Source organism: Emiliania huxleyi, assembly GCF_000372725.1.
Source record: "Emiliania huxleyi CCMP1516 chromosome Unknown EMIHUscaffold_12, whole genome shotgun sequence".
Taxonomy (NCBI): domain Eukaryota; phylum Haptophyta; order Isochrysidales; family Noelaerhabdaceae; genus Emiliania; species Emiliania huxleyi.
The window spans coordinates 233,184-253,885 of record NW_005201392.1 but is presented as its reverse complement, the minus strand read 5'-3'; the positions used below and the strand labels follow the sequence as shown (position 1 = coordinate 253,885).

General features: G+C 63.3%; 7 protein-coding genes across 7 annotated transcripts; 4 read left to right on the top strand and 3 right to left on the bottom strand.

Annotated features, from left to right (window-relative positions):
- Positions 1 to 3,104: 3,104 nt before the first annotated feature.
- EMIHUDRAFT_433540 (hypothetical protein) lies at positions 3,105 to 4,404 on the top strand. The gene is made up of 2 exons (XM_005790403.1): positions 3,105 to 3,858; positions 3,933 to 4,404. The coding sequence occupies exon 1, from the start codon at positions 3,139 to 3,141 to the stop codon at positions 3,685 to 3,687; it is 549 nt and encodes a 182-aa protein (XP_005790460.1). The 5' UTR covers positions 3,105 to 3,138; the 3' UTR covers positions 3,688 to 3,858; positions 3,933 to 4,404.
- A 1,058-nt stretch (positions 4,405 to 5,462) lies between these two features.
- EMIHUDRAFT_200420 (hypothetical protein) lies at positions 5,463 to 7,172 on the top strand (the record flags this gene model as incomplete). The annotated part of the gene is made up of 6 exons (XM_005790402.1): positions 5,463 to 5,515; positions 5,799 to 6,073; positions 6,541 to 6,635; positions 6,750 to 6,830; positions 6,918 to 7,051; positions 7,145 to 7,172. The coding sequence occupies 6 exons, from the start codon at positions 5,463 to 5,465 to the stop codon at positions 7,170 to 7,172; spliced, it is 666 nt and encodes a 221-aa protein (XP_005790459.1).
- Positions 7,173 to 7,464: 292 nt separating this feature from the next.
- Positions 7,465 to 8,164, bottom strand: EMIHUDRAFT_433536 (hypothetical protein). Its single transcript, XM_005790401.1, has one exon. The coding sequence runs from the start codon at positions 7,829 to 7,831 to the stop codon at positions 7,475 to 7,477; it is 357 nt and encodes a 118-aa protein (XP_005790458.1). The 5' UTR covers positions 7,832 to 8,164; the 3' UTR covers positions 7,465 to 7,474.
- A 136-nt stretch (positions 8,165 to 8,300) lies between these two features.
- Positions 8,301 to 9,101, top strand: EMIHUDRAFT_420810 (hypothetical protein). Its single transcript, XM_005790400.1, has one exon. The coding sequence runs from the start codon at positions 8,321 to 8,323 to the stop codon at positions 9,059 to 9,061; it is 741 nt and encodes a 246-aa protein (XP_005790457.1). The 5' UTR covers positions 8,301 to 8,320; the 3' UTR covers positions 9,062 to 9,101.
- A 1,466-nt stretch (positions 9,102 to 10,567) lies between these two features.
- On the bottom strand, positions 10,568 to 14,464 carry EMIHUDRAFT_462238 (hypothetical protein; the record flags this gene model as incomplete). Its single annotated transcript, XM_005790399.1, has 10 exons — positions 10,568 to 11,737; positions 11,959 to 12,147; positions 12,197 to 12,277; positions 12,351 to 12,437; positions 12,511 to 12,627; positions 12,698 to 12,880; positions 12,964 to 13,146; positions 13,218 to 13,326; positions 14,110 to 14,164; positions 14,383 to 14,464. The coding sequence occupies 10 exons, from the start codon at positions 14,462 to 14,464 to the stop codon at positions 10,568 to 10,570; spliced, it is 2,256 nt and encodes a 751-aa protein (XP_005790456.1).
- Positions 14,465 to 17,653: 3,189 nt separating this feature from the next.
- EMIHUDRAFT_433534 (glutathione peroxidase) lies at positions 17,654 to 18,606 on the bottom strand. Its single transcript, XM_005790398.1, has 2 exons — positions 18,086 to 18,606; positions 17,654 to 17,999 (listed from the first exon to the last, which is right to left on the bottom strand). Exons 1-2 carry the CDS (start codon positions 18,458 to 18,460, stop codon positions 17,862 to 17,864), a joined length of 513 nt encoding a protein of 170 aa, XP_005790455.1. The 5' UTR covers positions 18,461 to 18,606; the 3' UTR covers positions 17,654 to 17,861.
- Positions 18,607 to 19,044: 438 nt separating this feature from the next.
- On the top strand, positions 19,045 to 20,566 carry EMIHUDRAFT_462236 (hypothetical protein; the record flags this gene model as incomplete). Its single annotated transcript, XM_005790397.1, has 4 exons — positions 19,045 to 19,528; positions 19,627 to 19,843; positions 19,887 to 20,289; positions 20,475 to 20,566. The coding sequence occupies exons 1-4, from the start codon at positions 19,068 to 19,070 to the stop codon at positions 20,564 to 20,566; spliced, it is 1,173 nt and encodes a 390-aa protein (XP_005790454.1). The 5' UTR covers positions 19,045 to 19,067.
- Between the last annotated feature and the right edge of the window lie 136 nt (positions 20,567 to 20,702).

Genomic DNA, 20,702 nt, shown 5'->3' with positions numbered 1-20,702 from the left:
AAGACCCCCCGAGAAAAGCAAAGAAACCCCCACCCAGGAGTGGTGGAATCGGGGGAACAAACACCGCGCAACCTGCGAGGGATGATGTAGAAAATGCCGCCCGTTTCCCTCACCGATCAATTTGGGGGTTGCGCGTTGGGAAAGAAACACACGCCCCCCACCAGGGAAGAAACGGAGGCGCGCAGCGCCGGAAGCGAGCAGCGCCCAGCCCCCCTCAGTACGACACCGCCTTGCAAACCGCCACAGCGCACCTGCTTCTCGCACCACGCTCCGCAGAGGTGCAAGGCCCAGTGGGTTGCAAAAGCGGTGCCATGGATGGCGCTCACTCCGACCGCTCTGTGGCCGCGGCCTCCATGTCGGCCAGGCGTGCTGCCTCGCGAGGTGCAGTCGCCTCGGCGCCTAGAGGACAGAGAGTGCAGGGGTGAGGCCCGGCCCGGCTCGAGCGCCCCGGCTGGGTGCACTTCGCCCGCCCTCGAAACGGGAGAAAGCAAAGTCCGTCCCAAATGGCCCAGGGACCTCGTACTGTGCTGCACGTCCCTCGATCGCGCCCTCCCCCTTTCACAATCGTAGAGTGCAGGTGCTTGTGAGGTTGTGTGGCTGAGCGCTGGCTATGCAAAAACCATCGCAGAGGTCACGGTGCGGCCCTCCTTGGGATAGACGTCCTTCTTCCCATGGCGCGGGGCCGTCGACGAGAAGGACTAGCGGGAGAAGGCGCAAGTCGCTCAGTGTCGCTGGAGATGTTGTATCTCTTTGCCATTCTCGGCAAGCTCTCCCTCTCCCCCCCCCTCTCTCTCTGACCTGGCCGACGATGCCATGCGGCACTGAGCGCGCGGGCGCGTCGCCGCGGGCCTTGAAGGCGAGGTCAAGGCGGTGCTGGGGTCAGAGATGCGGCCATAGACGTAGTTGCCGTGGACGGTCAGCGTCCAGTTCCCGACGGTGAAGGACGCGCCCGAAAAGGTGGTCTTGACGGTCAGCCCTCCGCAGACCTTCTTGGGGCTGCCGAGCCCGCGCGTGAAGTTTGCGCCGCCGCAGCTGCCCTGGACGAACGCCCAGCCCGTGTTGAAGTCGTTTAGATTCGCCGCGATGTAGGAGGCGTTGGCCCACTTGGTCTGAGCCAGCTTGCGGTTGCGCACGACCACGTGCGCCTAGGCGCGCGGCGCAAGGTGACACGGGCCTCGCGCGGGACGGGGGGAGGGGTGGGGGGGAGGCGGAGGCGCCTCGGTGATGAAGGTGCCATCCACGGTCAGCTTGTCCCCGTGCAGGAAGAAGCGAGCCTCCTCCATCTTGACGTTGACGCCGAAGTCAGGCGCGGAGAAAAAGTTGTAGAAGGTGCCGTGTCGGCCGCGAAAGTCGGCCTCGCGTGATGGAGGAACCGAAGGCACTCTCTGCGGCGCCGTCATCTAGGAAGGTTCGGGCAGCCGCGTTGTTCTGCTGATTGTCTTCTGTCGTCCTCATTACGACTACCACCTCTTGCGATGCTGTAGCGAGGCGGCGCCCCTCACTGCACGTGCCCGAATTACAGAGCAGAGTCTCGTGTTGGCACCCGACACTGATGTCGTCTGGATTAACGTTGCACGCCTGGCCAAACTCAGCTTTGGCGAGCTCTTTGAAGGCGTGGTCGCAGTCGATAGTTGCTGTGAAGATGGCCGTGACCTCGCTCGGCGTCCCGCCGTCGGGCAGTTTGGGCGCCCGCGGCGGGTATGGTGGCGAACTTGGCGACGGTGGGAGCGCTGGCGCAATCGTGAGCGATCCGCCCCCCTCCGCCGCTCCGATGCACTCATGGAAGTTTTTCGTCGCTTCCTCGGCGACGCAGCCGAAGCAGTTGTCGTCGAGTTGCGCCCCATCGAAACCAGCGGGAAGGGTAAGGTATGGGTTCCTAAAGATGTATTGCGTGCAAGACTGCTTGAATTCTGAGTCGATCCAGCAAATGCAGGACGACGGCTCAGTCGACGATCCTATTGTGAAAACCATGTACCTAGCCGATTCGCCAGTGCACTTTGCGAGGCACGCATCATAGTCCGCAAGGCCCTTCGTTTCTGAGTCGCCCGGGCTTTGAAGCGAACACGACGACACCGCGAAGTTCTCCGCTCCGTCTCCCTGCTGTTTGCAGTCTGAATCAGCTTCGTCTTGAGAAGCAGCACATGTCCCGCCACCCGCAAGGATTGGCTGTCCGTCCCAGACGGGACTGACGGCGTAATCCTCTGAGAGTAGTTGCCCCATGGTGGTGTAAGACTCCAGATATGACCCGTCGTCGGTATCTTTGTACGTACTTTTAGCTTACTGGGAGAAAAGAGAGAGGGGGTTGTGTTCTCTAGGCCCCTAAGGGCCCTACGCGCGGCGTGAGAGCTCGGAAGCGAGCTTTGCACGGCGATCGAGGATGGCACGGTTCACCCCCTTCACCGAAGCGATGGAGATGCGTTCCGCGTGGTGTGACACAAATGAGAGGCGGGAGTGGGGAGGGTACGCGGTGCGGTCAACGCCCGAGCGTTGAGCCTTGCGCGCAAGGCGGTTGATCTTTGCAACTGCTGGCGGCGAGAAGCCGCCGCCGAATGTCTCGTGGAGAAGCAGGTTGAACTTGTTGCGTTTGGTGAAGATCCCATCATGGTAGTGGCCACGCTGTGACTTGACGTAGCCTTGGCCGGTGGTGTGGTCGAACGCCCGTTGACCACGGAACCCGCGTTGCTTGCAGCCCATGTTTGCAAGGCGGGCGCGCTCTTCTTTGTATCGGTATAGCTTGCATAACGCTCGCGGCCGGGTCAAAAATACCGAAGGCGCACATGTCCCACGGCTCGTTCTTCCAGCACATGGAGCCGCGGGGATAGGGGTTGACTTCACCGGCTTTATTACGGCTTGGGATTGATTCGTTTTTGGGCGAGACGTCGCACATTTCAAGCCCCCGCCACATCTCTACGATTTTGACCCACCGGAGGGGCGGCCCCTCACGCCCCCCACAGCAAATCGGTTTTTGCCCTTAAATAGTGCGATTTCCCACCACTGCCAAGCGAAAAATAGACCATCAAAAATCGCCAAAAATCGCACTAATCTCGACGCGCGTTTAGGTTCTCAAGGACACGTTGAAAATAGGTGATTGTTCTCGATCCTTGGCGCGGCACAGGCCTGGGGCACATCGTCCTCGGCATGACAAACTTTCTCGAGCTCGCACTCGCCTCAGACAGGGCAGTGCGCTTCGCCTTCTGCGCGCCGCGCCGGCTGAATGAGCACTTTGCGCCGCCACCACCCATGTGCGACGGCGTGCACTTTGACCTCCTCCGCCACATCACTTTCGAGGGTCTGCCTTCCCTCCGGGCGACGCGCCGGGCGTGGAACGCGGTGCAGCGCATGCCAGCTAAGCGAGCGTACGTCCACACGGGCGAGTGGCATGACCCGCAGCGGCGGCTGGCCGTCTACCGGAAGCCGACGTGCAAGGGCGTGATTGCCGCGCTCCGCAGCAACTTCAGCACCGTCCTGATCCACCTCGCGCCCAACAAGCATGTCCTGGATTGCCTCCGCAGCCGAGCCGGCGTCAAGAAGATCTGCCCGAAGACCGCGCCGCCGTCGTGCGCCGACATGAAGGACGACAGCTCGCCTTGCCTCCGCCTCATTCGGCCGCATCCCAGGCCAGACGTAGCCGAGAGAGATACCACCCGAACATCGCGCCTACGTTCGCCCCTTGCCCTCTCGCCGTAGGCTCCTGGTGCGACACGAGATCCCACCCTGCGACGAAGGGCTGCACCTCCGTTCTTTGTCGATCGACGCCGCGCACTGCTCAATCGAAAACACCTGCAACAGCGGCAGCAGCACGAACCGCGACGTGCCGCCGAAGGACCTCGAGCTCTGCAACGCGCCCCCGGGCTCTAAGCGCGGACCTCCTTCTCGTGCGAGCGGTGAGCCTGCTTCTTCCACCTTGAGCTCCCCTTCGCTACCCGCTCCAGGCGCGTCCCGATGCCACAGTCGATCTCACGCTGCTCATCCGGCCGGCGCTTTGCCACCTCCGACTCGCCGGCGCTGTACACGCAGCTCACGCGCCCGCGTGGCTTCGTCGACCTCAACGAGACGGCGGCGGCGTCAAAGTACGGAAGCCAGGACTACACTGACAGCGGCTTGATGGAGAAGACCGTCCTCGCCTGGCTCACCCTCACGAGATGCCGCCGCGCCATCGTATCGCCCGTACCGTCTGCCTTTAGCAGATCGGCGGCGATCGTCGCGCAGGTGCCGCTTCTCTTTTGCTGCGGCGAGCCCGGAGGAAGCCGAGCAGGAAGTTACTTCGCCTTGCGCGCCTCGACGCCGCTAACCCTGGACGCGCTCGGTAATTAAACTGATAAACAACGTGAGCGGTCCTCACCGGTGTCACCAGAAGTAGAGGGTGCGCAGCGTCCTAATCTAAAATCTGAGGATTTGGGATTCAGGCATCGCTTCAGTGAGGCCAAAGTGAGTTTATGGATGTGTGAGAACGGTACGGGACACGAGGAGGCACGCGGATCGACTCGGTGACTCTGCTGCACTCCGCGTCTCTTCGCAGCTTCTCGCCAATTCTCGCAGCGACCTTCCAATGCCACCTCGCGTTCTTCCCACTCTCGTCGTTCTCTCTTCTGCTGTTTCATCCTCTGCCTCCTCGCTCTCCTCAGCCTCGTTCTGAGACGCCCCGGGGGGGGGGCGGGATGGCCGTGCTGCAGATTTGTTTTCTTGTGAGTCTCGACGAGGGACCGCGTCGCTCTCCTCAGCCTCCGTTCTAAAGAAAGAAAGAAAACAGTCAAACCCAAACGAGGGATGGGGGAGAGGAGGACAGGGTCCCCACCTGCACTCGTTCTGAGCAGCCGTGCTCGATCCTGTACCGTCTTTGTTGTGACCCCCCCCCAATGAACACACCAGAGAGGGAGGGCGAGACGGTCGAGGGGTCTCGTACGTGGCTGGGTTCACAGCGATTGTAGGAAAACGAAGGGAACACTTGACGGTCGCGGCCTTCCGACTCGCGCCTCCGCCTCACTGGCACTAATGTAGCCCTGGCCGGTGCGCGTGCAGAGTTGAAGTTCCGGAGTAAAAATTCGAACGCGTTCTCTCGCGGTGACCAAAAAATGTCCACCTCAGAGGCACCTCCGGAGGCAGGCCGCTGCACGCCGGCGACACAGCTCCAGCTGTCGAACTGACCCGCAGCTCCTCTCAGAGCGGGAACTGTGACGAAAGTTGACTGAGGCGGTTGTCAGGAATCATCATACGGATCACATGGTGGCTCTCTCATGACGGGAGACCGCCCGACCACTCCTGGGTGGCACTGCCACCGGTGTCGCTCGACGTCCTGTCGACAGCGTGCCGACAGCGACACAGACCATGTGGGACGCGTCGAGTATCGACCTCTACTGCTAACCCAGCCTTCGAGTGTACCCTGGCTATGGTCCCACACCTACTGGTGTCCATCTCAGAGACCGCAGGAGGTCATGAGGGTCGACGGGAGTGCCAACCCCACAATGCCTAAAAACCCAGCCCAGTACCACGCGGAATCGACCCTTCCAGTGCTCAAGTGCTCAAGCCGTGTTTCTCAGCGGGTTTTCTTCTGACGGCTCCGGTGGTTCGCCTGTGATAGTGCTAGCACGCGCCAGCCCGCACCTGTGAGCTGTGTCGAGCCTGTCTGCTGTGAGAGAGAGCCTGTCTGCTGTGACGGGTGAGCGAGTCGCATTTCTTTGTTTTCGGTCGCGCTTTCGATCGCTTTCGCACCGCGTTCCTACCGAACAATGTCTACTGCTAGCTGTGACGGGGTGAGAGCTGAGTGCCGGCTGGACGGCTGGTGTGCACCCCAAACACAGGGACTGGGTCCATGGGCGCGAGCTGAAGTACCGTGGGGTCTGCCCGCTGCTTGAGGCGAAGGTGAAAGAGCAAAGCACCGCGGGAAAGCGGCCCCCGGAGACCTGCTTCTGGAGTACCCTGCTTGAAGAGCCGATCATGGGGATTGAGGAGTTTGCAGAGACGCCAGCGATCCTGCACGAATTGCTCGAGTTCCGCGTTCGCGTCATCACCCTCTCTGGGCGCCGTGTCCACGTCCCAAAGCTTTTCTACCAAGAAAAGCAGCACGCGGAAGAAGGTGTCGGCGTCAAGAGCCATCGTGTTGATGCTCGTCGCTGTCGCACCAGCGTCGGCGGCGGAGCGAACCCCAATCGAGCCGAAAGATCTGAACAATGGGTCCAGTCGGTCTCTTCGAGCACGTTCGGGCCTGCCGTTTGCGTCGACAATCCATTTCTGAAAGTGTTGTCGTATAGGCGCTCGAGACCTCCACTCGCTGCCTACTCGCTGCCTCGAGGGAGGGGGGGAAGACGTCGGGCAGCTCTCACTTATGTGATGAGCGCTTGGCTGAGGCCCCTCCCCGAAAGGCAAGTATTAGCCACACAAAACCGAGACCCCTCCCCACCGCCCCGATCCCCCCACCCCCTGGCTCCCCCTCCCCCCCTCGGGAGGGCCGAACTGAGGCGCCCGTGGGGACCCCGCAATTCCCTTCCCCCCCTCGGAGGGCCGGACAGAGGCGTCGAGGGCCCCGCTCTTTCCCTCGCATAGATAGCGGCCACTCTTCGGATCGCTGGTCGAGCGACCCTGGCGTCGAGGCGAACGACCTCGAGGACGGCGACTCTGGGTGCGACGGCGACGGCGTGGTGCGGAAGGTGCGGCAGCGGCGGGTGGCGGGCGAAGAGGGCGGCGGCGGCGGCGGCGGCGGCGGCGGCGGCGGCGGGAAGAAGAAGAAGAGGAAGAGGGTCGATCTGCGTGAGCTCAACGGCTGGCAGTGGGAGGCGAGTGAGAAGTTTGACATCGAGCGCATTCTCGACAGCAAGGTGGAGACGGTCGGCAAGGTGCTTGCGCCCTCACACTCGCACCTGCCCTTGCTTATTGCCACTCCATCGCTCACGTGCCCGACCACCTCTCTTCTCGCCTCACAGGGCAAGAAGCGGGTCGAGGTGACGTACTACTTGATCCTCTGGAAGGGGTACCCGCCCGACGTGTCGACGTGGGAGCCAGAGTCACAGATTCACGACGACTTGATCGACGCGTACGAGGCGGAGCTCGATGCGGCGTCTGAGCTGGAGGCGGAGGAGGCGGAGGAGGGCGAGGAGGGCGAGGAGGAGTGACTAGCGCGCGTCCTCCGCCCCCGTGCGCGTGTGTTGAGGTGGTGCGAGAGCCATTTGCGTGCGTGAGCGGTGCGGCCGGGTGTGTGAATGTGAACCGTGGGCCACTTGTGTTGAGGGATGGCAACCCATGTGGGTGCCTATGTGTTTCTTTCGAGCTAACGCACACCTTGTTTCTATGCCGTGCTATTCACTTCCAAAAATCGACCCCCCCGGGACCCCGCGACCGACCTTATACCCATGATGCATGATGAACTGCCCCGAAACTCATTTACACAATTCGGGCAAATCTTTAATTCACGAGAGAGACTTGTGTGGCGCGTCTGGTGTCACTCTGTGATTCTGTGGGTGATCACCTCACACAGATAGCCTCACCCCTGCTCCTCCTCCTCCCCACCAAACGAGAGCCGAGCCACATCCACCGACGGCCGTGACGCAGCGGCGGTTCTCACGGCTCCTCCGCCGCCAATGGCAGCCCGGCCGGCCGGCCGCCTCCCCTTCTTCTTCCGCACCCCCGCGTGAGCGGCGCGAAAGGTGTGCTGTCCAGCGGCCGCCTCTTCGCTTTCAGTGTCATCAGTTTCGTCGCAGCCGGCGGACGCGTCGCAAGCCCCCAGCGCGGGTGTCGGCTCTGCCGCCGGCGCCCGCTCGGGCAGCGGGTCCGCCTGCAGCAGCGCGTGCCTCTCCGCCGGGCTCAGGCCGGCGAGAAGCTCCGCTCCGGAGGCGAGCATCGGCTCGGACGGATCGAAGCTGACCTCCTCGGTCACCCGCGTCACCACGCCGCCCGTGAAAGTCACGCGCTCGTGTCGCGCCTACAGGAAGCAAGGCCGGATGCAGCACCGCGGTGGGCGAGGAGGCGCACGCAGCCCCAACGGCGGGCGCGCCGCCGGAGCAGCGACTCGCCAGTGCCTCGGCTCACCCGCGCGCCGCTGCTTGTCGACCACTCTGTCGTTGAGGCGGCCGTTGCACAGCTCCTGCTCTGCAAAGAAATGGTTGTCCGACATTTCCTTAGCGGCCGCTAGCGCCTGCACGGCCTGCAGCAGGGTGAGGTTTACACTGCGCCGCTGGCAAGCTTGACTGTTCACAGCCTTGTTATCGATCAACACTTTCGATAGACCGAAAGTAAGATCGTTCGGTGCAGAAACCCCGGCCATGCCCATGTAACGCAATTGTGCTCGATTTTTTTGGTAGAAGTGTCTCCAAGTCTTCTGGACCCATCGATGGCCGTCGCCTCGACGCCGCTCGTCGCGGCACCATCGTGCCCGGCCTGGGCGAAGCATCGTCGCGGGCGCCAGCCGCAGTTCGACGGCAAGCCGTGCGAGCCTGCTAAGGAGGAGGACATGTGGCTGTGCCTGGCCGACGGCCGCGCGCGCAGCACCGCCGACCTGAAGCGCCTGGCGACAGCCGCTCGGGTGCGAGCGAAACGAGCAAGAGATGCAGCCGCCGCGAACACGCGCGATCGGCAGGCGCGCGACCAGCGCCGCCGGCAGCGTGAGCAGCACGACCGGCGCGCAGCGCCGGCGGTCGCCAAGACCGTGCGCCCACAACGCGGCCAGTGCGGCTGCCCGGCGCACGCGGTGTGCGGCATGTGCGTCGACCAGGGCAAGCTCGCCGCGGCCGAGCAGGCGGCCATCGACCTGGAGACGCGCTTCCACGCCTCGACGGGGAGGGCGTCTGGGATGACGCGCGCGCGGCGTACTTTGCGGGCGAGCTTGCCAAGCGAAGCGCAAAGGACGGACGCAAACGGCGCCGTGGCGCCGGCGCCGCGAGCGCAAGAAAGAAGCAGGCCGCACCCACAGCCCGGTCGCCCGCCGACGCGAGTGACGGAGAGGGTGACGAGCAGATGCGCGACGCATCAGACGCGCAGGATGACGGTGCAAGCATGTCCGAGGGTGAGTAAAAGTGTGAGGTTTGGTGGAGGCTGTAGCGTCGTCGCGCGTAAGAAGCGTGGTGAAATTTAGAAAAGGAGTTGCGGTGTTGATCGCCGCGGGAGCCCTCTTATTGAGAAGAAAATACCTCTTCACAGACAGGTTGATAAGAAACAAGAAGCTCACAGACCTTGTTATTGACTTGAGCACTTGAGCACTGGATAGGGTCGGTTCCGCATGGTACGGGACCCCTCGATCGTCTCGCCCACCCTCACTGGTGTGTTCATTGGGGGGGGGCATAACAAACACGGTACAGGATTGAGGTGCACGCTGCAGAAGCAGTGTCGTCCCCCCTCTCCCCGACGGCGATGGCGGTGTGACCGATCGAGCTACAAGAGGAGCTTGTTCAGCAGGATCCGGACCGTCGGATGCACTACCTCACTGGGCCTGAGAACATCGCACGACCAGCCCCTCACCACTCCGGGTTTGCGTGGAGGCTTCGCGGAGGGAAGAAATCGAGCAGAGTACGGCGCATGTAGATGAGACGCTTTGCTGCTCCGCACGGCCTGTCTGGTGGGCGCCGGTGCTCTGCGGCACAGCACTGGCCATGTTGGTTGCGCCCCACCGCGTGTCCAGTAGAAGCGCGCACGGCTACTTCGTTTGTACTTATTATGTGTATCGCGCGCCTTGTATTAGAAAATGACAAACGAATATCGCTTCGTTCAGGCTCGGGGGGGGGGGGGGCGAGAGCGTGATTTCTTGTGTGTGAAATGGCAAGGTGTGATTTCAAGAGCGTGAAAATGACGTGCCGAGCTTTGAGATATCATGACTCCATAATAACATGGCGGAATCCATGATATGATGCAAGCGGGGAAATCCTGATGTGCTGCGTGAATCTGCGCGAATCCTCTGCGAATCCCTGCGAATCCACCGCGAATCCTGCGCGAATCGGTGTAAGCGACCCTCCGTCCATAGCGACCCGATTTCACACGCTCCCAAATTTGGCTAAGCATTGGCTTCTCAGTGTGTTCTCAATCTCATGCATCATGCAGGCATGCAGTCTAGCAGTCATGCTCAGCGCCGCGCGTGCATGGTGTACTGTACGGCTACGAGCAGGCGGACATCGCTTCCAGGGAGGGGGGCGCACTTCTACTCACGCCCCACCCCCCCCCTAGCATGTGGTGAAGCCTCTGGGGGGGGCGGGACCCCCCCCTAGCATGTGGTGAAGCCTCTGGGGGGGTCGGACCCCCCCCTAGCATGTGGTGGGCACCCCCAGCGGTTCGTGGGCTAGGAATTGTCGCCAGAGAGCCAATTTTGCCCCCAAAAGTGTGTGAAATCGTGGCTGAAAGTCCAATATCTTGGGGAATCTGACCAGTCTCAAGGCTCATGTAGCTCCAAAGGATGATTTCCCCCTCGAAAATGCTGCGAAACGAGGCGTAAAATCAAGGGCCCGGAGGGCCTGACCACGAGTCTCTGACCCCCCCCCCCCTTAGCATGTGGTGAAGCCTCTGCGGGGGGTCGGACCCCCCCCCCCCCTAGCATGTGGTGTGAGTAGAAGTGCGCCCCCCTCCCTGGAAGCGATGTCCGCCTGCTCTACCGTCAGACCCAAGAGTGTGCGGCGATGCCAAGTGAGCGCAGCCGCCCAAAGAGCTCATAAGACTCGGCGAGCGTCCCGCCACGGCCCTGTGAGGTGTCAAACCTCATTGTCGACCATCCATGACCCGATCGCCCCTTCCAGAGCCGTGGGCAGCCCATCGCGGATCCGGCCACCTCGTGCTCCCAGAAGAGCTCGTCGATCAGAGCCGAGATCCTGCGGTTGCCAAGGACCTGCTGGATGAGCGCAACCTGCGTCGCCTGGTGGTCGACGTCCAGCTTCATGACCACGTGGTCGTCCAGGCGCGCCACCTGCGTCAGCACTCGGAGCGGGTTGTGCTTGGCGTTGGGCCGCGCGTCGGCTCGAACGTTGTAGTACGAGACAAACGGGACCACTTGAGCGGGGAACGAGTCCCACAGGACGGTGGCGTTGTACTCCTGGCCTTCCCAGGCGTAGATGTGGTCGAAAGGTTGTGGGGAGCCTGTCAGGTTCTGGTAGCGGTTCCTGAACCAGCGCAGTGACGAGCCGCCATCACCGCCCGCCCGAGCGCTGGAGTACAGCGATGCCCCTATGTCGAAGAACAAGAAGCGGCGCGACCCTGCCCGGACCGGCGCGAGCTGGTAGTAGCTCTTGTTCATGATGGCCGCGCGCGTGGTATGGCCTGGCGACAGCGCTGCGGGCCAACGCAAGAAGGACACCAGAGGTTCGATAGGCCAGACGAGGGCTTGGGATTCGGGGCCCACGGTGAAGGAAGAACTCTGCTCAAACACGGCGCTGGACGCCACGTCGCGCTCGAGCCGTGCCATGAGCCGCGAGCCGTTCGACCAGGCGTGCTGGCACTCCCTCGGATCGACCTCCGCCACCAGCCTCGCCCACTCGCGCTCCACTGGCGACGGCTGGTACTGGGGCCGCAGCACTGCGCTGGCTGTCTCGGCGCGGACTCGCTCGGTCGGGAGCGCCGTCGCATCGGGCACAGCGATCGAAGGGAGAAGGCTGTCAGAGCCGTGCGAGAAGTAGGCAAAAGCCCCTCCGCTCGCGCCCACCGCGATCAGGCAGACGAAGACGGTGCAGAGCATGTCGCGCCAGCAGAACTTGGGCCAGGAGAACCAGCCGAAGCCGGAGACGGAGCCGGTCGTGGTCTTCTCGACCGTCGTGGTCTTATCGACCCGCGCGCCCTGAACAGGGGGCGTGGGAGTCAGACTGGCTGTGAGCTACGGGCAAAAGGGAGCCCGGCGCATGCAGAGGCGGCGAGCACCGAGTCTGTGGTCGACGGCGTGGAGCCGCGGGGCGCCATGCCACCGACAGACTCGGGCGAGACAGACTCGAACTGCGGTGCGCGCGACGCGCTAGCAAGGGCGCGGGGCAGTGTGTGTCGTCTGTGTGGGAGGGCGCGCACCGTGGACTCCTTGCCCGACTCCGCGCCCTTCTCCTTTGCCTTCTTCTCGTCCTCGTCCTCGTCGATCTCCGCCATGACGTTCGTCTCGACGTCGTCGAGCAGACCGTACTTGTTGGAGACTTTCGTGGGCGTGACCTCGCCCTTGCGCTCCGTCTTCTTGCGCGAGTTCGAGGCGATCCAGTCGGGCCCCTACGCATAAAACGCGCGATGGGGTCAGTCAGCGGGTCCGCAGACGCACGGCACAGAATGCGGCGCTCGCCGCCGGGGCGGGCTTCTCCTTTGGAAACTCCTTGGCCGAGACGTTCCAGCCGTCGTCGCCCTACGCAATGAAAGCGGGGTGGGGTCAGTCAGTGTGGGTCCGCAGGCGCACGGCACAGAAGCAAGGCGCTCGCCGCTGGGGCGGGCTCCGGAAACTCCTTGATCGACGGCAGCGTCTCGCCGCCGGCCACCGCCGGCTTGAGAGCCCACTCGTCGATGCCCTGCGCGCGACGTACGACAGAGTCACGGGGTTTACGACAGTGTGTGCACGGAATGGTGCTGGGAGGCGCTCGCCGCCGGGGCGGGCTCCTCCTCCGGAGGCTCCTTGACCGACGGCAGCGTCTCGCCGCAAACCGCCGCCTGCTTGAGAGCCGTGTCGATCTTGATGACCGGCTTGAGCGCCGGGTCGTTCTTGGTTCGGAGAGAGAATTGTTACCGGTGGGTGGGAAGCGATTAGTGCCAGGAGAGAATGCTGGCTCACCGTTGGGTCGGGCGTGTTGGAAACGGTCTTGGCCGGCTTCTCGACGTCCTTGGCAACCTCCTCGGCGACGACCTCCTCGGCGACGGGCGCCTCCTCGGCGACTGCCTCCGCGGCGGCGGACACCTCGGCGGCGGCGGACTTGGCGGCGGACTCCTCGGCGGCGGCGGACTTGATGCCGCACGCCTGGGTGAGGGGAGAACACGCAAGTGTGCGGAGACAGGGAGACCGTAGAGGGATGATGACAATCCTGGCGTGCGCACACTCACCTCGGCTCCGAGGAGCGAAGGCGACAGCGATGTGATGCCGACAGGAGCCGTCGGCGCCGACTCGGACGGGACGTCATTGCCGTTGCCGATGACGTCCTCGAGCGAAGCGGGCTTGCCCTCGGACGGGATGCCGGCGGCCTCGCCTCCGGCAGCGTTAACGGTCGTGTTGCCCGCCAGCGACGCCTGTGTCACCCAGAAGGCCGGAGGATAGGTCTTGCAGGTGGGAGCGCATTGTCACGTGCGCGCAAGCACGCCTGCTTGTCAGCAAGCGGCGGCGGCGGAGGAGAGAGCTTGAGCACGAGCTTGTCACCAGCGGCCGGCACGAGCTCGAGTTTGAGCTTGTCGAGCATGTTGATCGAGTTCCTGCAGCCGCGCGGGGGTATGCACGCCAAAGAGAGACGGGTTCATGTGATAGTACTGCTGCTGCTGGTTACTGTGCAGAGCACTACTATTATGACTGGTTACTAGACTGTGCAGAGCAGTACTATTATTACTGGTTACTGGAGGCTGTGCAGCAGAGCTCTGCTGCTGGTTTACTGTGCAGAGCACTACTATTATGACTGGGGACTGGAGACTGCGCAGAGCACTCCTATTATTAGTGGTTACTGGAGACTGTGCAGAGCACTCCTATTATGACTGGGTTACTAGACTGTGCAGAGCAGTACTATTTGTACTGGTTACTGGAGACTCTGCACAGTCTCCGCTCAGCACAGTCTCCAGTCCCCAGCAATAACAGTACTGCGATGGTCATCTCCGAATCTCCGTCGGGTCCATCTCGGCGAACGGAGAGGTCAGCACCTACGGGATCATGACCATGTGAAAGAGGGTCAAAAACGGCTATGGAGATGTCCAGAAGGTATATGGGGGTATATGGGGGTATATGGGGTATATGGGGGTATATGGGGGTATATGGGGTATATGGGGGTATAAGAATATCTCGAGGAATCTCCAAATGCTCCGAGAATTGGATCAATCGTCGCAATCTCCACCCACCCAGCGCTCGGGGAATCTCCCCACGAAACGATCAGTCGCGCGATCTCGAGCCCGCCCGCCACCCACCCACCCAGCCCCGCAGCCCCCCCGCCTACCCGCCCCCCAGCCTCGAGCCTCGCCTGCACAGATAAAAAGAAATCAAACGCGCCGCACAGCATGTGCATGCTGAATGGGAAGAGAGAGCGAGTCGGAGAGAGGAGAGCCGCGCCTACGGGCAGCACGTCGCGGCGTGAGCGTCGAGACGAGGCCGCCGGCACGCTCTCTCGCGTCCTCGGCGCTCGGACTGGAGCCGGGCGGCGATTGGCGAGCAAGCGGGAGCGGGTCGCTCTCTTGCCAGAAGTGAGGGAGGGCGGTCGCGCGGGACAAGGGTGGGGAATGGGCAGCAGCGGACGCGTCTCGCGCCCTCCTCAATGGCAGCGGCTGCACCTGCGAGCGGGAGTAGGCAGGCGGTGCGAGGCCATTTGGGGAACAGCCGCTCGCGCCGCTCGAGCGACGAGCGAGGGCGCATCGCGTGGTGGGGGAGGTGAGGGGGCGGCGGGTTCCGTGAGCGATAGGCGTCGCGGGGGTCTAGGCGTGCAGCTCGCGGCGGTATAGTCGGGCGCAATGCGGCGCGGCAAGCGCGAGCGGACGAGGAAGTGCTGGCTTGCCTTACGACTCGCTCCTCATTCGAGTCACCGTTCACATAAACGCACAACTCCGGACCCAAGACGCACAGTCACCGTTCACAGTTGTGCGGTGAATGGCCGCTTCCTTGTGTGGATGCCAGGCAAAGGCCGTCGGGGGAACGGGAGAGCACAATTTTCTTCTTTATTTTTTAAATCACGCCTTTTATAGTGATTTGGGCTCGGCAGCTTGTCAGCCGAACGCGAAGCTGGGGCCGGTCCCGTAGCCGAGAGAGTCCGCGTCGAGATGGTGCCCCTTGTCGACTGGCGCGCCCGCGACCAGTTCAATCGCGAGTTGAGACGTTACGCCGACGACCTCTTCGAGGGGCAGGCCACCAAGCAGCTTCTGCTGCGTGGGTCGTCTGACTTGCCCCTCTGGGCGCTGCTCGCCAACTCGCCATGCTGTTTCTCGGCTACGACCACATCCTCGCCGCGCTGCTGCAGCCGCTGAAGCTGGCAACCCTCGCAGGGTGCGCTGCCCTCTTGGCTGCCACCGACTGGGCGCGGCGGCTTGGACTTCTTCGGGGCCACTGGGCCGCGGCGGTTGAGAGCACAACGACGCTGGCGACGCTTGGCGTCCTCAACTCCTTGCGAGTGCGTGGCTTCTACGCGGGCTTGGCGTCCCGGCGCGGCAAGGCCAAGGGCGAGGTAAGGTAAGGTAAGGTAAGGTAAACTTCTCCACACACACGAGGTGGTGGGGCAAGGGGGGGCAACCCTCGCGTCTCCACGTCTGACGACAGGAGCCCCACGGCATTCAAAGTGCAAGGCCCAGTGCGCGTGGGTGAGCGGTGTGTGTGTGTGTGTGTGTGTGTGTGTGTGTGTGTGTGTGTGTGTGTGTGTGTGTGTGTGTGTGTGTGTGGCGATAAGAGCGGCGCGCCTCCGGTGGGCGACGACGACGGAGAGCGCACACGTTTGTTGGGCGATGCGGGGTGCGGAGATAGAGTTTGAACTTTGCTCGAGAAATACTGAGGTTCTGTGGGTAACCTCACGCTGTGACGAAAACGCGCTGTTTTCGTTTCCTGCTGGCGCTTTGCGGACTGCACACAGTGGCCAGTGTGCGCAGACTTTGTGTCCGTTTCGTGATGTTTGCTCGTCTCCCCCTCTCCCTTGCCAACTTCGTGACTTGCTAGCGGGGCCGAGTATTTGCGTAAAAAATGTGCACAACGATAAGGCACAGATCGGCTTCCCTGGGCGAGTTCACTAGCGCGCGTCTCGCGCCAGTGGCCGACTGCACGCTAAAGGCTACACGCTCGCACACCACTTGCCGAGTGGCTCTCCCAGGCGCTCAGCCCACGGCGGAGGCACGCCAGGCCCCGGGGAGTGGCCGTCACTCGCCTAAGCGCCTAAGCGGCCTAAGCGGGGGGTGCTTAGGGTGCTTAGGCGCTTAGGCGGCCCTTGCGATCGTGGCGGCGTGGTGATATCGTAACACAAGTGACTCCGATGACACTCATGATGCTCCTGCTAGTGTCATCGCTCGCAGAGCAGCCTCACCACGTCCACTGTCTACCACTGCCCCTGCCCCTGGTCGGCGCAAACTGCCGCTGAGCAGCGCTGGTGCGGCTACTCAGCATCAGCCTCGTCACACGCCTCCGCCAGCGCCGTAAATTCCTTATCCAGTCCTTGTACTCTTGTATCGCTGCCTTGACCGTGTCCGCCCTGTATGGTCCAGCAAGTCGCCGTGAAAAAACCAAGCGACAGAATGGAAGCCACTGTCGTCGGGACCTGCCGAGACGAGGTACTCCAAGCACTGGTCGTCTTCAACGACAGGGTTCCTCAGCGCAACCGCAGTCATCTGGCTCGGATCGCACAGTAACGCACGCCGAGCACCTCTTCAATCTCCAGCAAGTCTGCGTCCATGGACCCAGCAACCTTGTCGCTGGCGAGTGGTGGCAGATGAGAGATGACCGACATCCCACAGCACCAGCAGCAAAAGCGGGCGGGCCGACCCCGCGGCCATCGCCGCCGCCGTCGCCTCTTCCTCTGCCGCCGCCCCCTCCGCCGTCGCCGTCACCTTGGGCTGCATCACCCGCGCCGGCAAGCGTACGTCCAGCTTCCACTATAGGACGAACGTCGAAGTTTGCTCGCCGACGCCGTGCCGAGCGAAACCTTTTCCTTCGAAGCCCGGCGACGTAGCCGGGCGAGCGGAATAGGGCAGCCCTAGAGAGTACCTTGAGGCCATTCAATAGAGCCCGTGTTATAGTCGAGAGTCGATCGCCGGCCGGCGCAGTGCTGCTCTGACCGCTCCGCCGGGCCGCCGCCGGGCCGCCGCCGCGGAGACGTGCACATAGGCAAGTTGGTATTTTCATATGAACTACAAAATACCATTGGCTAATCTAATTCTACTCATAACAACTCACCAGGAACACCCCCACACTATAGGGTCATTGTGTAGCCCTGCTTAGAAGGAAAAGGTTTTGTGCAAGGTCCGTATGGCTCACCGTAGTCGGCCCAGTCGACCTTCTCATGTCCTCGCAGGAGTCGCTTAGGCGGCTCCCGTGGTGTACCTGTGTTAGTGCCAGTGCGCGCCAGTCCCGTGCCTAGTGTCGAGAGAGAGAGAGTTTTGTTGTAAATAGTAAAATATTCTCATTCACATTCTTCTCTCTCTCCACTCTCGGGCCGAGCGTTTTTGATCTCTCGGTCAGTGGGCGCCCGCCCGCCGCCTCTGAGGGGGTTGGGCCCCCTAGTCTGAAAACAAAAACAAACTCGAAAACAGCCAAAATCAGCCTGCGAGAGAGCCACTGCGCGCCGCTGACCTCATGTGGGGATGTGTGCCGACACCAATACTGATCTAAAACCTGGAAATCCTTGTTCAAAGCCGACCCTAAGCGCCATCCTTCCTGCTCCCACCTGATGCTGCTTCCCCGCGCCGCCTCCTTGGCCCCCTTGGGTGTATTTTCTACTCCCAGTGGGGGGCCTGGGCCCCCGGCCCCCCTCTTGTTTTCTGTTTTTCAAAACGCCCGCCCGCCCGCCACCCCGACGCCCGAGGCGGCTCGGCCCCCCACTGACCGAGAGATTAAAAACGCTCGGCCTCGCCCGAGACCGCGACATTATTTTCACCCATTTAACTCTCTTGTTTTGGGCAGGGCGGGGCGGACAGCACATCACCCAAGCGCAACCTTCTTGCGGCCACGTGCGACAACGAGTTCCGGCTCGCCCGAACACGCGGAGTGCTTTGGCGGACGACCTTCATGATGTGTCGCAAACGGGCGCTGCCATGCCGGCTGCTGGAGCTATTCGCCAATCTCAAGGCGTGGTCGGCTTGACCACGCCCTCGGCCTCGTCTGCTTGGAGCAGCTTCTCGATGTCGGCCGCGATGTCGATCGTGGGGTAGAACTGCGAGTAGCGCTTGACGCACATGCCGTCGCCATCGATGAGGAACTTCTGCGAGTGGATGGGAGCGCGAGGTGAACAAGGGGGCACTGTGGGGGCGGCGGGGCGTGGCGCTAGGCGGCGGCGGGGCCGCTCGCCTCGAAGTTCCACGCGATGTCGCTTCGCGTGACTGGCGTCCACAGCACGAGGGTGCTGTTGCCGTCGCTCGCGCGTGCCGACACCATCTTTAGTGGGTCCGGCATCCCAGCCTCGTGCACGGACGCCATCGAGTCCATCGGCAACAGGATTTGCGAGCGGAGCCAGGCAAACAGAGGGTGGGCGGTCGCGCCATTGACATTCACTTTCTCAAACATTGTCACCTGCGCCGCAGGCGTGAAACCGCCGCCCGGGCGGACGTGCTTGAGCATGCTGAGGATCTCCGAGTTGTCCTCCTGCGTCTGGTGGCCAAACTGGTTGCAGGGGAAGGCGAGAATTGAGAAGCCATCGCCAAACTTGCTCGCGAGCGCATTCATCGCAGTGAAGTCTCGCACGGTTGTGCCTCAGAGCGTCGCGACGTTCATCACCAGCAGCGGCTTGCCCTTGAAGGCCTTGAGCGCCACACGCTCGCCGCCGAGCGTCGTCGCCTCAAACTCAAAGTCGTACATCGAGGTTAGCGCGTCTGCCATGTACGAGCCGACCACGGTGGACGCTCCCATGCGCTGCATCAGCTTGCGCTCGTTCGCGAGACCGAGGACAGCGCCCGAGAGACCAAGCGCGATGGCACCGCACATGGCAGTCGCGATCTTCCACGGACGGGCGGACGGCTTGGCGTCGGCATCGAAAGCGGCGTACGGAGAGGGGTCCATGATCGACACAACAACCTCAGCTCGGCTCCGGCTGCGCTGGCTTGCCAGGGGGGTGCAGCACCGCAAGCAGTCGTGTGCAGATTTTCTTTTTTCATGAGTGTTGCGGCCTTTCCTTTTCGGTCTTGCCGTCGGCAGGGACCCCAAAGGATGAACAGCGGCCCCGGAAGTTATTTCACGAGAGAATTCGTGTTGATTCTGATTCGAGATGGCACGCGAAGTCCCGATCCGGCGCCAGAGCCCGAACCCGCCCAGGCATTTTTGCGCGGCTACCTACATGACGGAGTACTGGGTCTCTCAGGCCCGCCACTGGTGCGAGTACTGCAAGATCTTCATCAACGGCTCCAAGCCGTCCATCGCCTTCCATGAGAATGGGCGCAAGCACAAGGAGATCGTCGAGCTCTTCATGAAGGACATGCGCAAGCGCGGGCGCGAGCGGCGGCACGAGGAGCAGGAGGTGAGCCGCGAGCTGCAAAAGATCGAGCGCGACGCGATGCGCCAGTACATGAAAGACGCGGGCCCTGGCCCTCGCTCCGGCGGCGGTGGTGCGGTCGCAGCGGTGGGCGGCGGGCCGGCGGACCGGGCTGCGCGGCTCGCCGAGTTGGAAGCGCGGCTCGCTTCGGCGAAGCAGCAGCAGCTGGGCGGTGCCGCGTTTGGCAGCGCGGCCGGCGGCGCGGCCGGCGGGAAAGCACTGCCTCCGCCCGACGGCTGGAGGGTCAAGGCCAACCCAGACGGCCGGTGACTCGACCGAGCAAGAGACACATGCACATGCACATGCACATGCACATGCACATGCACATGCAACCCCCCACCCCCCGTTCCCCCTTCCCCGACAGCTTCTACTACGTGCACGAGGAGACGGGCGCCACGCAGTGGGAGAACCCAGCCGCCGCCGCCGCAAGCTCTGGCGGCGGCGGCGGCGCTCCCGGCTGGCAGTGCGGCTACTCGCCCGAGGGCGTGCCGTACTACTACCACGCGGCGAGCCAGACGACGCAATGGGAGGCGCGCCCGCCGCACGGGGAGGGTCGAGGCGTGGGGCTACCGCTTCGCGAGGTGCCTCGTGTGCTGTGGGTAGGCGCCTGCCGGCTGGAGCGAGGGCTCGACCGATGCGCAAGCGGCGGGGCTGGCCAACGAAGCGGCGGGGCAGGCCCACGCAGCAGCGGCGGCGGGCGCGGCGTCGGCGGCGGGCGCGGCGGCGGAGGAGGCCGAGTATGACTTCTTCGGCGAAGGCGCGGCGCTGGGGCCTTCCCGCGCCGCCCGCTTGCCTGACACCGGTGCCGGTGCTAGTGCCGGCGGCGGCGGCGGCAGCAGCGGCGGCGGCGGCGGTGGCGGCGGCGGAGGTGGCGGCGTTGACAGTGGCGGCGGCGCATCGAGCGGCGAGGCCATGAGCGGCGGAGCGGCGGGCGGCAGTGCTCTCGTGCAGGCTCTGCTACAGGAGGCCGGCGCTGGCGCCGCTGAGGCGGAGGGCGAGGAGGCTGCAGATCCGTCGACAGGGTTCGGTGCGCGCGGACTGGGAGAGATTGCGATTGGGCGAGAGGGGGCTAGGAGGAGGGCGGAGCCGGGATGTGGCTCCGCCCGTCTTCTCTCACCCCTCGCTGCCCCCTCTCAGCCCCTCACCGTCGCCGCCTCGTCGAGCGCGCTGAGTAATGACGACAGCAGTGCGGGTACGGCGCCTCGGGCGTAGGCGGCTTCCGCGACGCGGCCTTTGGGATCGGAAGCTACTCCGCAACCAGATCTTTGAATCTCTTCGGGCGCCAAGCTTCCGGGCGGTCTTGACCCTCGCTCCTACAGGTCCTGGAAAGGTGTGCCCACTGCCCTTCCATGGTAGGCTGGGGGGAGCTCCCTCGGAGCGGTTCACCGCAGCTCTACGAAGGAAGGCCCGCCCGCTCCTGGCGACCCATTGATGCGGGGC